General features: G+C 28.1%; 1 protein-coding gene and 2 long non-coding RNA genes across 5 annotated transcripts; 2 read left to right on the top strand and 1 right to left on the bottom strand.

Moving 5' to 3' along the window:
• Window positions 1-657: 657 nt before the first annotated feature.
• LOC113377693 (U4/U6.U5 small nuclear ribonucleoprotein 27 kDa protein-like) lies at window positions 658-1,458 on the bottom strand. The gene has a single exon (XM_026618088.1). The coding sequence runs from the start codon at window positions 1,260-1,262 to the stop codon at window positions 786-788; it is 477 nt and encodes a 158-aa protein (XP_026473873.1). The 5' UTR covers window positions 1,263-1,458; the 3' UTR covers window positions 658-785.
• A 3,469-nt stretch (window positions 1,459-4,927) lies between these two features.
• Window positions 4,928-6,932, top strand: LOC113378108. Its single transcript, XR_003367140.1, has 3 exons — window positions 4,928-5,239; window positions 6,323-6,416; window positions 6,713-6,932. It is a non-coding gene; the product is annotated as an uncharacterized LOC113378108 (long non-coding RNA).
• A 2,512-nt stretch (window positions 6,933-9,444) lies between these two features.
• Window positions 9,445-13,870, top strand: LOC113377067. 3 transcript variants are annotated; one of them, XR_003367083.1, is made up of 11 exons: window positions 9,445-10,046; window positions 10,130-10,318; window positions 10,492-10,622; window positions 10,722-10,804; window positions 11,106-11,194; window positions 11,464-11,574; window positions 11,889-12,243; window positions 12,327-12,515; window positions 12,689-12,819; window positions 12,919-13,156; window positions 13,738-13,870. It is a non-coding gene; the product is annotated as an uncharacterized LOC113377067 (long non-coding RNA). The 3 variants fall into 3 exon arrangements; XR_003367084.1 differs by lacking the exon at window positions 13,738-13,870 and having other exon boundaries at window positions 9,446-10,046; window positions 13,017-13,383; XR_003367082.1 differs by lacking the exon at window positions 13,738-13,870 and having other exon boundaries at window positions 9,447-10,046; window positions 12,919-13,381.
• Window positions 13,871-18,508: the final 4,638 nt, after the last annotated feature.

The following is an 18,508-nucleotide window of genomic DNA, read 5'->3' on the forward strand; positions in this document are numbered from 1 at the left end:
CCAAATATTTTACTAGGAGAGTTACTGAGTCAGCAGCAGTAGTTGTAAGAACAAGGTAAGTTATTTATTATAATTATATGCAATATGAATTATTTATCATATGTGCGTTTAAATATTTCAATTGATTAAGGTTTGACAAAGCAGTAAAGCTCGCAGGAACAAAATTATGTGGTACTGTTTATAGATGAATTTCACATGTTGAAAAATTAAAAAAAAAGTGTGATAGAATTGTTGTCGAAAGCAAATACTTTCACCATGGTTTATTTTTAGCTTTATAATCCAAATTATAATTATTAACATAATTAATTATACAACAGAAAATTTTACTATACTTTCGGCCACTTTAAGTGCAGCTCTAAACATTGGGGCAACTCAAGATTTTTGCTAACATTTACAAACATTGCAAACTGTTCAGAGTAGCATGGTTGAAGAGGAAACAGTAACAATTTCAGAGAACAGTACAATAAGTGAACCAGAAGCTGAATGCGTTATTGAAAATAGTTTGTCAGATAATTGAAGTAATACTAAACTTGTTTAAACTGAAACAATTTATACAATAATTACTTTATTACATAATTATTAAATTTTATACATTTGTATCAAGTTTTACAATATGTATCTTATAATTAGAACATATTATAATAAAAATATGTCGAGATTTACAACAAATTTGAGGATAACTGTTATGTTACGTTACTTGTAGTATCTGTAAATGATACTGAGGTCATTAGTTCCTGATAGTTGAGGTGATATGGTATAGGTATATAATAGTTCGTGAGATTGCACTATGCAACAAAATCTAATGGTCTGTTAAAGCCTCCTTTACGATTCATGTATTGCCGGTATTTACGCTTTAAAATAACATGTACATCTCCAACATTGTTTCCTTGCACTTTTTTACCTTTAGTTGTATCAAAACCACAAAAACCCATCGTCTTCATCATTTCTTGTTCATCGGGAGTTTTACCTTCTAGATCAGCTTCTGTGATTCGAGGCCTGTCACCAACTTGAACGTGAGATTTTCTGTCTCTTGTACTTCGAGATTCAGAACGTGATCTAGATCTAGATCTCCGTCTATTTCTTTCTGCTGATTTTCGACGCCTGTCCCTTGAACGATCCCTTGAGCGTTCTCGCTTTCGCCTGCGGTCTCGTTCGCGGTCGTTGCGATCATCTCGATCTCGATCTCGAATTCTTTCCCGTTCTCGTTCTCGTTCACGGTCTCGACGTCTGGGCGACAATGATCTCGAACGTGATTTAACCATATTTATATAACTTAATATCTATAAAATATACACATAAAAACAAAATCATCAATTTCAAGTCAAAAATGAAAGCGTCAAACAATAAAAAGACATCCGAAACAATGTTTGAAACGATAAAACTTTTTCAGAATGTACAATTTTGACAGATGTGTTACCAGATAGTATCAACACATGTTATGCCTGTTTGCCCATTGCCAATGCATGTCAACAAGACGATGTAGACACAGGCACACAGAGGATGCACTCATAGATAAAAGAAGAGTGATGCACCTGTGATGCACTTGTGGCACAATCCACAGTGTTCTAGTCTAGTAGTCTAGGGTTCTAGTCCCCTCTAGTCTCCCGTTTAAAGATGCTATGGATGCCGCTGTGACGTTCAAAACGGTAGCTCGTGTTCCCCCGTGTTCCCGTTACTGTCAAATATTTTTCAAACATTTTGTGCTTCAGTGGACAAGAATAAGTGGACGCAATAATTGGTTAATATAATCTACAACATATCTTATTCTGCAAAATATGACTACAAAAAATCATCCTTTGTTTGTTGTTGATCCAGAACCCGCTGAGAATTCGAACATTGCGCCGTCATATAGACATAGGTTTATGATGAATTATGATTTGAATAATATAACTTGATTAATAATTACCTCCGAATTTTCGGAATTGATGAAGTTGTTCGAACCAGATGAGTTTGAATTTCACGGATGATATCAGTGATTGTTTTTCTACAGAAATTTGTTTTAATTGCAAAGGGAGTCACAATTTGCATGAATCACAATATAAAATATATAATTGCATTTGCATTGTAAAAAGTTGAAATGCTTGAGAACATTGAAACTGCTTTCAGCGAGAAAATTTGGGTATAAATGATTCTTTTATATTAAATTAATTTTGCATTTTTTATTAATTACTTGTATATTAATGAATAGTTTTTCTTAAGGGATTAATAAGATGATTTGCCATAGCATGTATTTTGAGCATCATTTATATGAATGTTGTAATTTCTTGTAATTAATTTAATTTTAGCAATGCGAATCCAAACCTTATATACCAGCAATAAGGATAGTTCTTGACAGAACTCTCAGCTGTGGCACGATAAAAGATGAGTATATGATTTTTTTTTTTACTTGCATTATACTTCTTTTTTGGATAATATTTAATAATAGGTCTTTTTGAAAATTTAATTATATTTAATTGAACATATAAACGCTATAAATTATATTACAAATTCAATTAAATACAACGGATGGTTATAAAATGTTCCCTAATAATTATTTATTCTATGTTGATTAACTCTCAAAATTTATAAGTTATTTGAAAAGAACAAAATTTATTAATTATTTTTAATTATTTCACTTTATTGCAGGTTATTGCATACATGTTGTATGCATAACCCACCAATTGTTATAATGTTATAATTTTAATAAAGCGGATCATATTTAACATTTAATATAATATACATATATATATATATATATATATATATATATATATATATATATATATTAATTTCCGATAAAATTTCATTTAAATAAATAATTATTTAGTTTTAATTTTTATAGATAAATTGATTGCCACTGAATGAAGGCTAAGATGCTAACCGAAACATATGGATTTTAAATAAAATTTCTAAAGACTCTAATACTATATAAATATAAATATTATTTTTATTGATGTAATGCCCGACTTTTTAACTCAAATTAAACATATTATATCAACATCAAATTCAAGACTATTCAAAAAAAGAAATATATATATATATATATATATATATATATATATAATCTCAATTATTTTATAATATTCAATTAAATTCTTCAAGCAAAACCTTTATAACAAAATTACAATCAGATGGTAAGATATATTGGTTTATAATGCTTTTTTCATGAATTATTTATCTATTTATATGCTTAAATATGAATGTATGCGTTAACATATGTTACATGAACTTTGCCCTGCACATTTGATTATAATTTAAAATGTATTCGACAGTAAAAATTATTGTACAATGTACAACTGGAAATTTTGAATAAGCCCTTATAATAAGATGATAAATTCCTTGTCTAGTTTTGTTCTTTGTTCTTCGAGTAACAAATATACTAAAGCGGGAAAAATATAGTCGCTGAGGTAAAGTCACTGTATTACAATAATTTACATTAATAGTATTTATTTTGGATATCAGTATGAAAGTCAATCTAGTTGATGAATAGATGAATGTTTATGTAAATATTTATTTTTGTTACATCTTGTAATTTTATATAATTTATTATTATTACAGTGATTTATACAAATAATATTAACCATTATGCAACTGTCTACTATATGATTGCGAGTTGCGGAGTCTTAAGCTGAGCCATTGCACTAGGTGTCTTATTTATTTATTTATTTATTAGGCCTTCGACCGTTAGGTCATTTGGCAAATACTACACTAGGTGTCTTCAGCTATAATATTTTACAACCTATTAATATTGTTGTCACAAAGAAGTATTTGTTAATACGGTGAGTAAATCTAATAAATCTGACATACTTACAGCATCGTTTCTTAATAATATAACACAGTAATCTAGTGTATGCTTAATAGCATATTGTCTTAATGAATTATATTAATGATTTTAAATTAATTATTTAAACAATATGGTTTTATTATTAAAATAGGGTGCTGTATAGTTGTGGAAACAATCCCAATGATATAGTCATTATGAATACTGGCACAGTTTTATGTTTTTTAGTTTTATATTTATAGAGCATTTTTAAAACAATAACAGGAAGCAGCAGTATTTTTAGCATAATTTCAACAAAAGCTTTTAACAAATTATTGTTAAAATATGCCAGCACATTGAAACTGCTTTCAGTGGTGCGATTTGGGTATCGATGATTCTTTTATATTAAATTAATTTTGCATTGTTTATCGTTTATAATAAATTGTTAATGAATAGTTTCCCTTAAGAGATATGTGTTTTGTGCATCATTTATATATGAATGTTGTAATATAATGTAATTAATTTAATTTTAGTTGAGTGTTGCATTACAATTACAGGCAAAGGACGCTCTTGACAGAACTATCCAGTTGTGGCACGATAAAAGATAAGTATATAATTTTATTTTTGCTTGTATTACACTTTTTTATGTTGGATAATATTTAAAAAGACTATTTTTTAATTTATAATTATATATAAATTGAACATTAGTTTAACTGTGACTATCTTTATATATAGACAGTCATATTCTCAATTTGTTAGATTACTTTTAATTATTTTCAATGATAATATTTAAAATTTTAGCTCTCAAAATTCATTGATATGAACATAATTTATTAATTGTTTTTAACTGAATTATCTATTAACTGAAAACTTAATTTGTCACACATATGTTAAACATATGATGTTCTAATAAATTGTTATACTGTTATAATATTCAACAAGAAAATTCTAATTTCAGTCAGGAAAAATGTAATGGTAATTATTTATTTACTTTTTTTTATAAGAAGTACTTATTATACACTGCATTCGTGATTGGATTATAAAAATGCATTAAAGTACAGGACATTTAAAAGCGTCTTTAGTGTAAACGAAAACCTTTTTAATTTTTAAAATAAATAGTTGAAAATTGTATCATGTAATTATAGTTAAATTTGAATTAATATTGACTCTGTCGATTATGTACAGGCATCGGGGAAGCATGCAACTTGCTGCCAAAACGACAGGTGCCAGTAGTGTTGTCTCACTTCATACATATTTTCGGAGTTGCTGTTGGTACTTGTTGGAGATAGATTTCATTTGAGAAGAAGTTAGGCGCACGAGGCTCCAGAGTTTGTCATCGCTGTTATTCGCGTTACTGGGGCTCATCTGAGAATTGGAGCACACCTGGCACAGAAGGCTATGTCGCACCTTATACAATAACAACACAAGACACTGTCATACAAGGGTTTGGAGCACCGGAGTGGCGTGAAAGCGGTATTTACGACAATTGTAACTTGTAAGGTAAGGTACAAATAGAATGAGTTAATTAAAGTACATGTTATTTAGCATATGTCACGTTTAAATGCTCTTACGAATATTAGTACCCTATCACTGTCTAGGTCGGTAGATTCAAATCCAGCATTAGATGTAAAGTTACCAGAGATCACGTTACCCAAGTTCAACGGTGATTATAGTGAGTGGACCCAATTTATTAGATCTTTATACCTTGTTAATTCACAATAACACAAAGTTGCTGCAAGTCCAAAAGTTGCACTCTCTAAAGGGAGCTCTACTATCGTCTGCTGCAAAACTAATATCATCTTTAAGCTTAACGAATGAGATTTACACTGAAGACGGCCTATGAGCTACTGTGTAAGACTTATGACATTAAATTTTAAATACTGAATTCCCATTTGCAGCAGATCGACAACATACCACAGATACACAAAGGAACAGGCACAAAGTGCGAGGCAACAAATACGTGCTCTTTCAACTGTATATGAACCAACTAAACATTAGGATCTTATTCTGTTGTATATGCTGAACAAGAAGGTTGACAGCCATACTCGTATGGCATGGCATGGAATTTGTCCAGGAATGGAAAGTTCTTCTAACGGTAAATCAATTTTTTTCCTTTCTGGAGCTGCGGGTTTGTGCCTTAGAGAACTCATTCAAATTAGAAAGTAGACCCATTCAGGAAAATTCTAAAATGGTTCATGTTAGTACAGTGAAAAGAGTAGTATCTCCGTGTTGTTGTTGTAAGGGAAGTCATCCATTGTACAAATGTTCCAAGTTTAAGGAGTTGGAGATTTCAGGGCGCAAGGATCTGGTGTTAAAGCATTCACTGTGCACTTGTTGTTTACTTCCTGAACATGATGCTAAGAGGTGTAGTTTTGAAGGTGCTTGCTATAGATGTAAAGAGCCCCACAACACTTTAATTCATGATGAAATAGTTCTTCGTCACCATCAACTAGCCAACTCAATTCTGGCAACAATATTCTTTTAGCTAAGCACAATAACATACAAACTTTTCTTTCCACAGTCTCTTGATATGAATGAATTTGATAGTTATATATCTATTATTAGTATTATACTATTTTGCAGATTTTACCTGAAGCCAAGTACATTGAATTGTTACGCATTTGTATTTAGAAGACTATTGGAATCCTGAGAAGCGTATCAGAAATTTGAAGTTAAGGTAATTATACTATTATTTTGTTGTATGGTTTCATTTGGTTGTAGTTAATAAAATCATATAGATCTTAAAAATATTACACTTATTTCACAAATTTTGTAAATATGTATTATTTAAAGAAATTGGGATTGATTTGATTATTGTTTTACATTATATTTAGTACATTTATTCACTGAACAACCTGTGTCTCTTCAGCACATCAGGCTACTGGCAATTTATATGCATTTGGATTGAGTATTTGTGAATAAAAATTAATTTGATCTATTATATTGATTTATAATAATTATTATTTTTTTCAGATGTTTGTCCAATTGGCGTCATGTTAATACTTTAAACCTCTTTGGAGTCTTGCAAACTGATATTTGTTCAAATTTCAATTGCTGTAGTGTTTATTAGAAAATAGTATTATTACAATGTCAAAGTTTTGTGTGTGAAGTGATTTTTGTGATACATTCCAAGGAGTTTTTATTATCGGAGTATGGATGCTGACTTCCAGCTAATCAAGAATGATTGTAAGGCGCTGTGGTAAGTGATATTTATTTAAATGGCATGCTCATATATAATACAATCACACTAAATTCGCGGAAATATGATTGATTTCAAGCAGTGAAGCCAATAACACGTATTTATTTCAATTTAATCATGTTTACGCTATTGTCTTATAATGTTATTTATAGCTGATAACATTGGCATATTTCCATTACATGTAAATGATTCCTAATTTCTCTAAAAGTTTTCACACTTTTATTAAGTTAGTTTCATACAAATTAGTTTTCTTTTATGAATTTGTTAAGGAATTCGCGATTTAGCCTTTTATTTTGATGCTTTCTTGCAAATTGGTTTCTTTTTATGAATTAGTTAAATGTTTTAAATATCTGTACGCCTTTTCTATTCATTCAGTATTTGTTTATTTCACAATAATATTACTGAGTAGTTATTAATTAAACAATAGACCCAATATTAGTATTTGCTTCGATTAAATTGTTTTCAAATTTTATATTAGAATATAAGAATTGTTCCGTTTAATTTTTTTTCATTAGCTTTGATTCTATTCATATGTGCAACTAATTTTTTCATTGTGAAATTTAAAAATATTTGAGAATATGGAGAAAGAAGAAACTTTTGGCAGTATTCCGAATGATATGATTAGATTTTATTGTATATCATGTTTGAAAAGCAATTCAATGCAAACACGTGGTGTAGTTTCAGACCTCGAGGAAAGTTAGAACATTTGGAATCCGATGACAAATTTGAATCACTAGAAAAATCAATTTATTTATTTTCACAACATATCTGCTTGTTGCCAATATGGAGATTAGAGACTGTGTACAGTCTAATAATTTTGCTATAAATGCGAAAATTACAAAAGTTATGATGCAACTTAAAGAAATTAAACTATTTTTATCATTTATTTTTTTCAAATTTCATAAATCAATAAATTTTTTACATATGACGAGCTTTTGTGCTTATCGTGCAAGATGTAATTGCTTATTGAAATTAAAAATACATTATGAATTCTTTATTTGCACAATTGAGTAGAGTTTATAATATCAATTTTGAATATTGAAGAATCAAATACAAATTGCAATTTCATAACTTCATATTCGTTTGTTTATACATATTTGAAATGACGAACCAAAATTAATTTGTAAATTTATTTTCATTTAATTTTGTTTCATTCAATAGTGGTAATAATGTACCTTGTCTGTTTAAATTCATTACATACTTAGCAAATTTGTCACTTTAAAAATGAATGTGAGTAACATACATTAATCTTACACGATTATTTTTAAACAGTTGTAAACAGCAACTCGATTTACTTCAAAATGAATATTAAATATGCAATTGATTTATGCTCACAATGCATTTTTACTAAAACATAATTTTTACATATGAACTTTTTGCATTAATATAAATAATGTCAATTATTTCAATAAGATATATTTTGGGAAATCTGTACAAAATTGAACAATGTACAACAATTTCGAAGAGCCAGATTTATATAGATGAAATTGATATTGTTATTGCAATACACTTGAACACATTTTTTAAGTGCTACAAAATGTATCATCTTTATTGAAAGTTTAATAGCATTTGATAAATGTAATTAATGTGAATGAAAAACTAAAAACTGCAAGCCTACATTGAATGACGTGCACGTTGCATACAAATTTGATGAAATCATACAAGTTTTATAACTGTTTTAATATTTATGAATTTGTATCAAATAATGATATGAATTATTAAATATGAATGCAAACTCAGTCTACTGTTGAATCATATTTGAATTTCAAATCATAAAGTTTTGATAAAAATACAAATGAAAATTCTTTCATTGGCATTAGCAAAAGATTTTACTTTTTACTTGTATATTTTTCATTCATGCTTGATTTTATTTCTAGTGATTTTGATAATATTTAATAAATTAATTTTATTAACTGTTCAAAAAAAAAAGCCAAAATGATCGATAGGCAAAAGACACCATCTATATATTATGATTTTGCAATTTTGAACTAGCAATTTATTTTTATATAATCTGTTCTACATTTTATATAATTAACAATTTAATTGAATAATGCCTGAAATTGAACAATTTCAAGCGAATAATATAAAATGTTCTATGTTGTTGGAATGTATGGTACCTCTTATCAATATGCTAACAAACATTCATTTATCTTTATTCTTTGCTCATGAAAATCAAATTTAATTTCACTTGAAATTTTTAATTCATTGATTCTTGAAAAATTGAAAAGTGAGTTCCTAGACAATATACTGAGTGAGTTTGCCATTCAATTTGTTAGCTACAGTTATAATTGTAAAGTATATTTAGGTACATTGATTTTATTATATTACTAGCTGACAACATTCACTATTCTAACCTACAATATTCAAAGTAATATATTTTTATATGTGAATGGCAAACATTATCTCGTAAAAACTTTATAAGTTAAAAATTCAATGTTGTTGAATTTTCTTAATTTGTTTGAAATATTTACATTGAAAATTATTTTAGGTTTATATTAATTTGACAGTTTTCAATTTCTAGATTGAAGGAAATTGCAATCCACTGATATTTTTAAATAGATGACATTTACTCACATGTCTTACAGTTGATTTTTCTGCTAATACACACTAGAAGCAACATCATGATTTGAACAAATCGTCGTTTGCATTATGAATAATACATAAAAACTGTTTGGGAAATCTTTGAGATCGACATTGAAATGCTTGTTGTGGCAAATGATTCATAACAAACATTTATTTAACTTGGAAATTCACAAGTGCCGGACTACCGCGCTTAACGATGTGGCATTATGGACTTGCCGACATACATATTGTGGGATAGATGCTCTACAATTCCTACAGTGAATGAAACAATATGGACTTGCCGATATACATATTGTGGAACATGTGCATTCTTGAAAGAAATAACAAGGGTGATGCTCTAAAAATCGTACATTGAATCAAACAATGTGGACTTGTCGACATGCATATTGGGTAATATGTGCATTCCTGAAGAAAATAACGTGAAAAGCAATCGTGGGCCCTAACTGAAGAGAACCATTTCAAAGAATGGAACCAATGTATTCTTGCCGTAGGATTTCAAAGAGGCTGCTGCTTTTATTAAATTAGGTATGTTTAGCTCGAATTTTTAAAATAATTCATGTACTCTACTCTTTAAATAACAATAGTTTAATGAATTTATTTTATTTCAGAAATAATCCTCACTCGAACAATACAATATACCTTTGGTGCATTTGGTGCAAATGGATTGGCTTGAATAACTAAACACGTCAAGACGAGAACTGTTGGAAGAAAACCAGGCAAATCAGAGGATGCATGATTTCAAATCCTAGAATTACTAGTAAATGGCTACCTAATTAAAGACTTTGAATCAAATATAGGTAAGTTATTGTTAAACTGCTTGATAATATTTAAAAATTTCATCAGTGATGAATTTATATTACAAATTTAATTTACTTGAGTATTGCAGTCAAATAATATAAATGATTTAAAAAATTTGCCGGTAATTTTTTATATAAATTTGAATAATTAATGTAATAATTTTTTTTTACAGAGAATACCGGCAATGCAAAACAAAGAATATTAGAAAAACATCATCAGCTATGAAATATGCTGCAGCTGGCTGCTACTGCAATTCTTGGTCAACTCTCAAAATGAATGGAAGGCTCTCGTGCTTCTTGATAGGTACAACAGTTAAATTCAATATTTTATTCAAAATAAAACAGTTTATATTTTTTTTATTATTATTATTATGAAGTTCTTAAATTCAATTTTCTTTTACAGTGAAGGTTTCGAAATAGACAATGGAATTTAGTAAAGATGGAAAGTGTTTGAACATCATCGTGCTCTGCCAAGGGCCTAATCAGGTTAGTAATTATAAAATAGTTATAATTACACACATGAGTATAAAAATTGACAACAAATTATAAGAAAAGAAAATACGAGTAATTTTTCATATAAATTGCAATGATATTTTTAAATAAAATATTGTTAATATTTAGTGTTTAAATGTAACTGTATACGTACATTATTGCAATTAAATCAACAAATGTTTATTTCTACATTTATTTCCAAGATTTTATTTCAAACTTAAATTTATTTATTAAGTTACTGAAATGATTGGTTTTTAATATAATCATTAGAAAATGCAAAATTAATTTATTTCAGGGAAGACAAATGAATTCGAAAATGACATTGTCTACGGCAGAGCTTTAGAAGCAACATTATCCCTGCATGGCAGCAATAGTGACCATAAGGTGTGTGATGAAATAATTTACAATTAATACTAATGAAATATTTTAGTATTTGGAAAGTAAAATATAGAAATTTTTTATTATAATTTGGCATTGCATATCATAAATGAATGGAAATTGTTCAGCAACTACTAAATTTTGAATATTTGAGATCTGAATGAATGATCAATCATAAATTTTGTAATCCTTGATGAAACAATGTTTTTGCCTCTAAGTATTATTTAATCTAAATATGAACTATTGAATTAAATGCAATTCATTTTATTTTTCAGTCATTTGCGATCACTATGCAAAGGCCAAGTGTATCAGGTCTTAATCATCGGGGATCTGTTTATTAAACTCTTTGCTGCCTGCAGCCTTTGTGTTGTCAATGAGGATAAAAGGTAATTAATAAAATGAAATAATTGAAATATACATACAAGAGATTTATTTTTTAAATGCTTGAATATTACTCTCAATTAAGTTTTAAGGTATTTAATTTAATGCAATAATTAAAAAATGTGAAAGAATTTGAATGCTTTTACACAAATGTTGAGTCAATAATACTTTTTTTTATTTGTTCAAGAAATTACGATTAAATAATGTTAAATTCATAGAGAGATTTTTCATGTGGTAATAAAATATACAAGTATAAAAATCTATAAACAAATTCGTAAAAGTAATACAAATTAATTGAAAGAGATCATTGTATTTAAAGTATGAAGTAAGATGTTGCATTATGGACTTGCCGACATACATATTGTGGAATATGTGCATTCTTGAAGGAAATAACAAGGATGCTCTGCAATTCCTACAGTGAATGAAACAATATGGACTTGCCGATATACATATTGTAGAACATGTGCATTCTTGAAAGAAATAACTCTACAAATCGTACGGTGAATCAAACAATGTGGACTTGTCGACATGCATATTGGGGAATATGTGCATTCCTGAAGAAAATAACGTGACAAGCAATCGTGGGCCCTAACTGAAGAGAACCATTTCAAAGAATGGAACCAATGTATTCTTACCGTAGGATTTCAAAGAGGCTGCTGCTTTTATTAAATTTGGTATGTTTAGCTCGAATATTTAAAATAATTTATGTACTCTACTCTTTAAATAACAATAGTTCAATGAATTTATTTTATTTCAGAAATAATCCTCACTCGAACAATACAATATACCTTTGGTGCATTTGGTGCAAATGGATTGGCTTGAATAACTAAACACGTCAAGACGAGAACTGTTGGAAGAAAACCAGGCAAATCAGAGGATGCATGATTTCAAATCCTAGAATTACTAGTAAATGGCTACCTAATCAAAGACTTTGAATCAAATATAGGTAAGTTATTGTTAAACTGCTTGATAATATTTAAAAATTTCATCAGTGATGAATTTATATTACAAATTTAATTTACTCGAGTATTGCAGTCAAATAATATAAATGATTTAAAAAATTTGTCGGTAATTTTTTATATAAATTTGAGTAATTAATGTAATAATTTTTTTTTACAGAGAATACCGGCAATGCAAAACAAAGAATATTAGAAAAACATCATTAGCTATGAAATATGCTGCAGCTGGCTGCTACTGCAATTCTTGGTCAACTCTCAAAATAAATGGAAGGCTCTCGTGCTTCTTGATAGGTACAACAATTAAATTCAATATTTTATTCAAAATAAAACAGTATATATTTTTTTTATTATTATTATTATGAAGTTCTTAAATTCAATTTTCTTTTACAGTGAAGGTTTCGAAATAGACAATGGATGGAAGAGAAAAACCACATGAGTAGTACTACATATATGATACAAAATTTAATGCAATTTATTTTATATTCCAGTTGAAAGTGATGACAATACAGCCATGGACTTCACTGTTACGGTTTAATAGCACAATTGCAATGATGCAAATTCCTTGCAGTGAGTAATGCCTTCCAGATATACAGTTCATCCTGCGCCTCTTTTTTAACCATTGGAAAAGGTATTTCATGGAATATAATATTTCAAATGTACTATTAAATAAGTTTGGTTGTCTGTTAAGAAGTTTTGAGCAAGCACTGTTTATTTTTCAATTTAAATAAATGCCTATTATTATTCAATCAATGAAGATTATCACAGATAAAATTTGATAAACTATTGATTCGAATAATTAAAAGTAGTAATATGTATTTGAATGTAGATAATCCCTGTGAATTACTGGTTTAAATAATTGCTAAAAGTTGTATTAATTTGACTGTAGATGACACTGTGAATTACCGGTTTGAATAAATGTTAAAAGTAGTGAAATCTATTGGTACATAGGTGGCGCTAGGATATTATTGGTTCGAATAAATGCTAAAAGTTGTAATTTTTAAATGTAGATAACGCCTCTAGAATTGCTGGTTCGAATAATTGCTAAAAGTTGTAATTATTTGAGTATAGATGGCGCGTGCGATTTACTGGTTTGAATAATTGCTAAAAGTTGTAATTACCTGAAACTAGATGGCGTCTGTAAATTACCGGTTCGAATAATTGTTAAAAATTTGTAATTATTTGAATGTAGATGGCGCTTGTGATTTACAGGTTCGAATAATTGCTAAAAGTTACAATTGTGAAGCTGTCTACTAAATTCCTGGAGCCATCTGTGAACGGATATGTCTTATTGATGCTGAAAGCAAGGCCCCCTAGATTTCTAGAAGGCCTTGCCACAAATATATATATTAGTGGGTTCCCGATCAAGGCAAGTTTTACTATAGAAATATTTTGATCAATAATTGTGTTTTTATTTTTTTTTTGCCCTGACCGGGACTTGAACCCGACACAGGTTTCTTTTGTCGAATTCAAGAGCTGAGCTGCTACCCACTGAGCTAATCTCAACCGAAACAAAATATATAATATATTAGTAGGTGAACCTGGTCTGGGACCCTCGTTGCGGAAGTGTTTTACGCTGGAAAGTGATGGTGTCTATGGGTGATATATATATATATATATATATATATATATATATATATATATATATATATATATATATATATATATATATATAGCATACATATAGCATACATTATACCTGCTACATATTACACTGCTGCTTTATATGACATCTGGCACTAATATATATGAGCTTTCTTGCAATACTTTGGTATATTTTGCCTATCATTGCCTATACTTTATATGTTATTCACGCCTTTAAGTATTGCGTTTTTAAATAATATGTATGCAAATATACTTTCTTTAGCTTGCATTAATAGTTATAATTGTAATATGCAACAAACAATTCTTCTACTTATCTTTGGCATTTCGTACTTAAATCCCGTAGCACATCTACGACAATTTGCAATACATTATGCATTGCTTCGTAAACCCTCCGGCACATTTACGAAATTTTCAATCGTTTTGATAATTTTTGTACTAAGTGCTCAGTCGAGTAAATTTTTTTAGTATAACTTTTTTGTACTAAGTGCTCAGTCGAGTAAATTTTTTTAGTATAACTTTTTTTGTACTAAGTGCTCAGTCGAGTAAATTTTTTTTAGTATAACTTTTTTTGTACTAAGTGCTCAGTCGAGTAAATTTTTTTTAGTATAACTTTTTTTGTACTAAGTGCTCAGTCGAGTAAATTTTTTTTAGTATAACTTTTTTTGTACTAAGTGCTCAGTCGAGTAAATTTTTTTTAGTATAACTTTTTTTGTACTAAGTGCTCAGTCGAGTAAATTTTTTTTAGTATAACTTTTTTTGTACTAAGTGCTCAGTCGAGTAAATTTTTTTTAGTATAACTTTTTTTGTACTAAGTGCTCAGTCGAGTAAATTTTTTTTAGTATAACTTTTTTTGTACTAAGTGCTCAGTCGAGTAAATTTTTTTTAGTATAACTTTTTTTGTACTAAGTGCTCAGTCGAGTAAATTTTTTTAGTATAACTTTTTTTGTACTAAGTGCTCAGTCGAGTAAATTTTTTTTAGTATAACTTTTTTTGTACTAAGTGCTCAGTCGAGTAAATTTTTTTTAGTATAACTTTTTTTGTACTAAGTGCTCAGTCGAGTAAATTTTTTTTAGTATAACTTTTTTTGTACTAAGTGCTCAGTCGAGTAAATTTTTTTTAGTATAACTTTTTTTGTACTAAGTGCTCAGTCGAGTAAATTTTTTTTAGTATAACTTTTTTTGTACTAAGTGCTCAGTCGAGTAAATTTTTTTTAGTATAACTTTTTTTGTACTAAGTGCTCAGTCGAGTAAATTTTTTTTAGTATAACTTTTTTTGTACTAAGTGCTCAGTCGAGTAAATTTTTTTTAGTATAACTTTTTTTGTACTAAGTGCTCAGTCGAGTAAATTTTTTTAGTATAACTTTTTTTGTACTAAGTGCTCAGTCGAGTAAATTTTTTTAGTATAACTTTTTTTGTACTAAGTGCTCAGTCGAGTAAATTTTTTTTAGTATAACTTTTTTTGTACTAAGTGCTCAGTCGAGTAAATTTTTTTAGTATAACTTTTTTTGTACTAAGTGCTCAGTCGAGTAAATTTTTTTAGTATAACTTTTTTGTACTAAGTGCTCAGTCGAGTAAATTTTTTAGTAGTATAACTTTTTTGTACTAAGTGCTCAGTCGAGTAAATTTTTTAGTATAACTTTTTTGTACTAAGTGCTCAGTCGAGTAAATTTTTTTAGTATAACTTTTTTGTACTAAGTGCTCAGTCGAGTAAATTTTTTTAGTATAACTTTTTTGTACTAAGTGCTCAGTCGAGTAAATTTTTTTAGTATAACTTTTTTGTACTAAGTGCTCAGTCGAGTAAATTTTTTTAGTATAACTTTTTTGTACTAAGTGCTCAGTCGAGTAAATTTTTTTAGTATAACTTTTTTGTACTAAGTGCTCAGTCGAGTAAATTTTTTTAGTATAACTTTTTTGTACTAAGTGCTCAGTCGAGTAAATTTTTTTAGTATAACTTTTTTGTACTAAGTGCTCAGTCGAGTAAATTTTTTTAGTATAACTTTTTTGTACTAAGTGCTCAGTCGAGTAAATTTTTTTAGTATAACTTTTTTGTACTAAGTGCTCAGTCGAGTAAATTTTTTTAGTATAACTTTTTTTGTACTAAGTGCTCAGTCGAGTAAATTTTTTTAGTATAACTTTTTTTGTACTAAGTGCTCAGTCGAGTAAATTTTTTAGTATAACTTTTTTTGTACTAAGTGCTCAGTCGAGTAAATTTTTTTAGTATAACTTTTTTTGTACTAAGTGCTCAGTCGAGTAAATTTTTTTTAGTATAACTTTTTTTGTACTAAGTGCTCAGTCGAGTAAATTTTTTTAGTATAACTTTTTTTGTACTAAGTGCTCAGTCGAGTAAATTTTTTTAGTATAACTTTTTTTGTACTAAGTGCTCAGTCGAGTAAATTTTTTTAGTATAACTTTTTTTGTACTAAGTGCTCAGTCGAGTAAATTTTTTTAGTATAACTTTTTTGTACTAAGTGCTCAGTCGAGTAAATTTTTTAGTATAACTTTTTTTACTAAGTGCTCAGTCGAGTAAATTTTTTAGTATAACTTTTTTGTACTAAGTGCTCAGTCGAGTAAATTTTTTAGTATAACTTTTTTTGTACTAAGTGCTCAGTCGAGTAAATTTTTTTAGTATAACTTTTTTTGTACTAAGTGCTCAGTCGAGTAAATTTTTTTAGTATAACTTTTTTTGTACTAAGTGCTCAGTCGAGTAAATTTTTTTAGTATAACTTTTTTGTACTAAGTGCTCAGTCGAGTAAATTTTTTTAGTATAACTTTTTTTGTACTAAGTGCTCAGTCGAGTAAATTTTTTTAGTATAACTTTTTTGTACTAAGTGCTCTCAGTCGAGTAAATTTTTTTAGTATAACTTTTTTGTGTACTAAGTGCTCAGTCGAGTAAATTTTTTTAGTATAACTTTTTTGTACTAAGTGCTCAGTCGAGTAAATTTTTTTAGTATAACTTTTTTTGTACTAAGTGCTCAGTCGAGTAAATTTTTTTAGAACTTTTTTGTACTAAGTGCTCAGTCGAGTAAATTTTTTTAGTATAACTTTTTTTGTACTAAGTGCTCAGTCGAGTAAATTTTTTAGTATAACTTTTTTTGTACTAAGTGCTCAGTCGAGTAAATTTTTTTAGTATAACTTTTTTTGTACTAAGTGCTCAGTCGAGTAAATTTTTTTAGTATAACTTTTTTGTACTAAGTGCTCAGTCGAGTAAATTTTTTAGTATAACTTTTTTTGTACTAAGTGCTCAGTCGAGTAAATTTTTTTAGTATAACTTTTTTTGTACTAAGTGCTCAGTCGAGTAAATTTTTTTAGTATAACTTTTTTTGTACTAAGTGCTCAGTCGAGTAAATTTTTAGTATAACTTTTTTGTACTAAGTGCTCAGTCGAGTAAATTTTTTTAGTATAACTTTTTTTGTACTAAGTGCTCAGTCGAGTAAATTTTTTTAGTATAACTTTTTTTGTACTAAGTGCTCAGTCGAGTAAATTTTTTTAGTATAACTTTTTTGTACTAAGTGCTCAGTCGAGTAAATTTTTTTAGTATAACTTTTTTGTACTAAGTGCTCAGTCGAGTAAATTTTTTTAGTATAACTTTTTTGTACTAAGTGCTCAGTCGAGTAAATTTTTTTAGTATAACTTTTTTGTACTAAGTGCTCAGTCGAGTAAATTTTTTAGTATAACTTTTTTGTACTAAGTGCTCAGTCGAGTAAATTTTTTTAGTATAACTTTTTTTGTACTAAGTGCTCAGTCGAGTAAATTTTTTAGTATAACTTTTTTGTACTAAGTGCTCAGTCGAGTAAATTTTTTAGTATAACTTTTTTTGTACTAAGTGCTCAGTCGAGTAAATTTTTTAGTATAACTTTTTTTGTACTAAGTGCTCAGTCGAGTAAATTTTTTTAGTATAACTTTTTTTGTACTAAGTGCTCAGTCGAGTAAATTTTTTAGTATAACTTTTTTGTACTAAGTGCTCAGTCGAGTAATTTTTTTAGTATAACTTTTTTTGTACTAAGTGCTCAGTCGAGTAAATTTTTTTAGTATAACTTTTTTTGTACTAAGTGCTCAGTCGAGTAAATTTTTTTAGTATAACTTTTTTGTACTAAGTGCTCAGTCGAGTAAAAATTTTTTTTAGTATAAACTTTTTTTTTACTAAGTGCTCAGTCGAGTAAATTTTTTAGTATAACTTTTTTTGTACTAAGTGCTCAGTCGAGTAAATTTTTTTAGTATAACTTTTTTTGTACTAAGTGCTCAGTCGAGTAAATTTTTTAGTATAACTTTTTTTGTACTAAGTGCTCAGTCGAGTAAATTTTTTTAGTATAACTTTTTTTGTACTAAGTGCTCAGTCGAGTAAATTTTTTTAGTATAACTTTTTTTTACTAAGTGCTCAG

Source organism: Ctenocephalides felis, unplaced genomic scaffold (assembly GCF_003426905.1).
Source record: "Ctenocephalides felis isolate EL2017-DRISC unplaced genomic scaffold, ASM342690v1 CF-g0.4_SCAFFOLD_01886, whole genome shotgun sequence".
In the NCBI taxonomy this organism is placed as follows: Eukaryota; Metazoa; Arthropoda; class Insecta; order Siphonaptera; family Pulicidae; genus Ctenocephalides; species Ctenocephalides felis.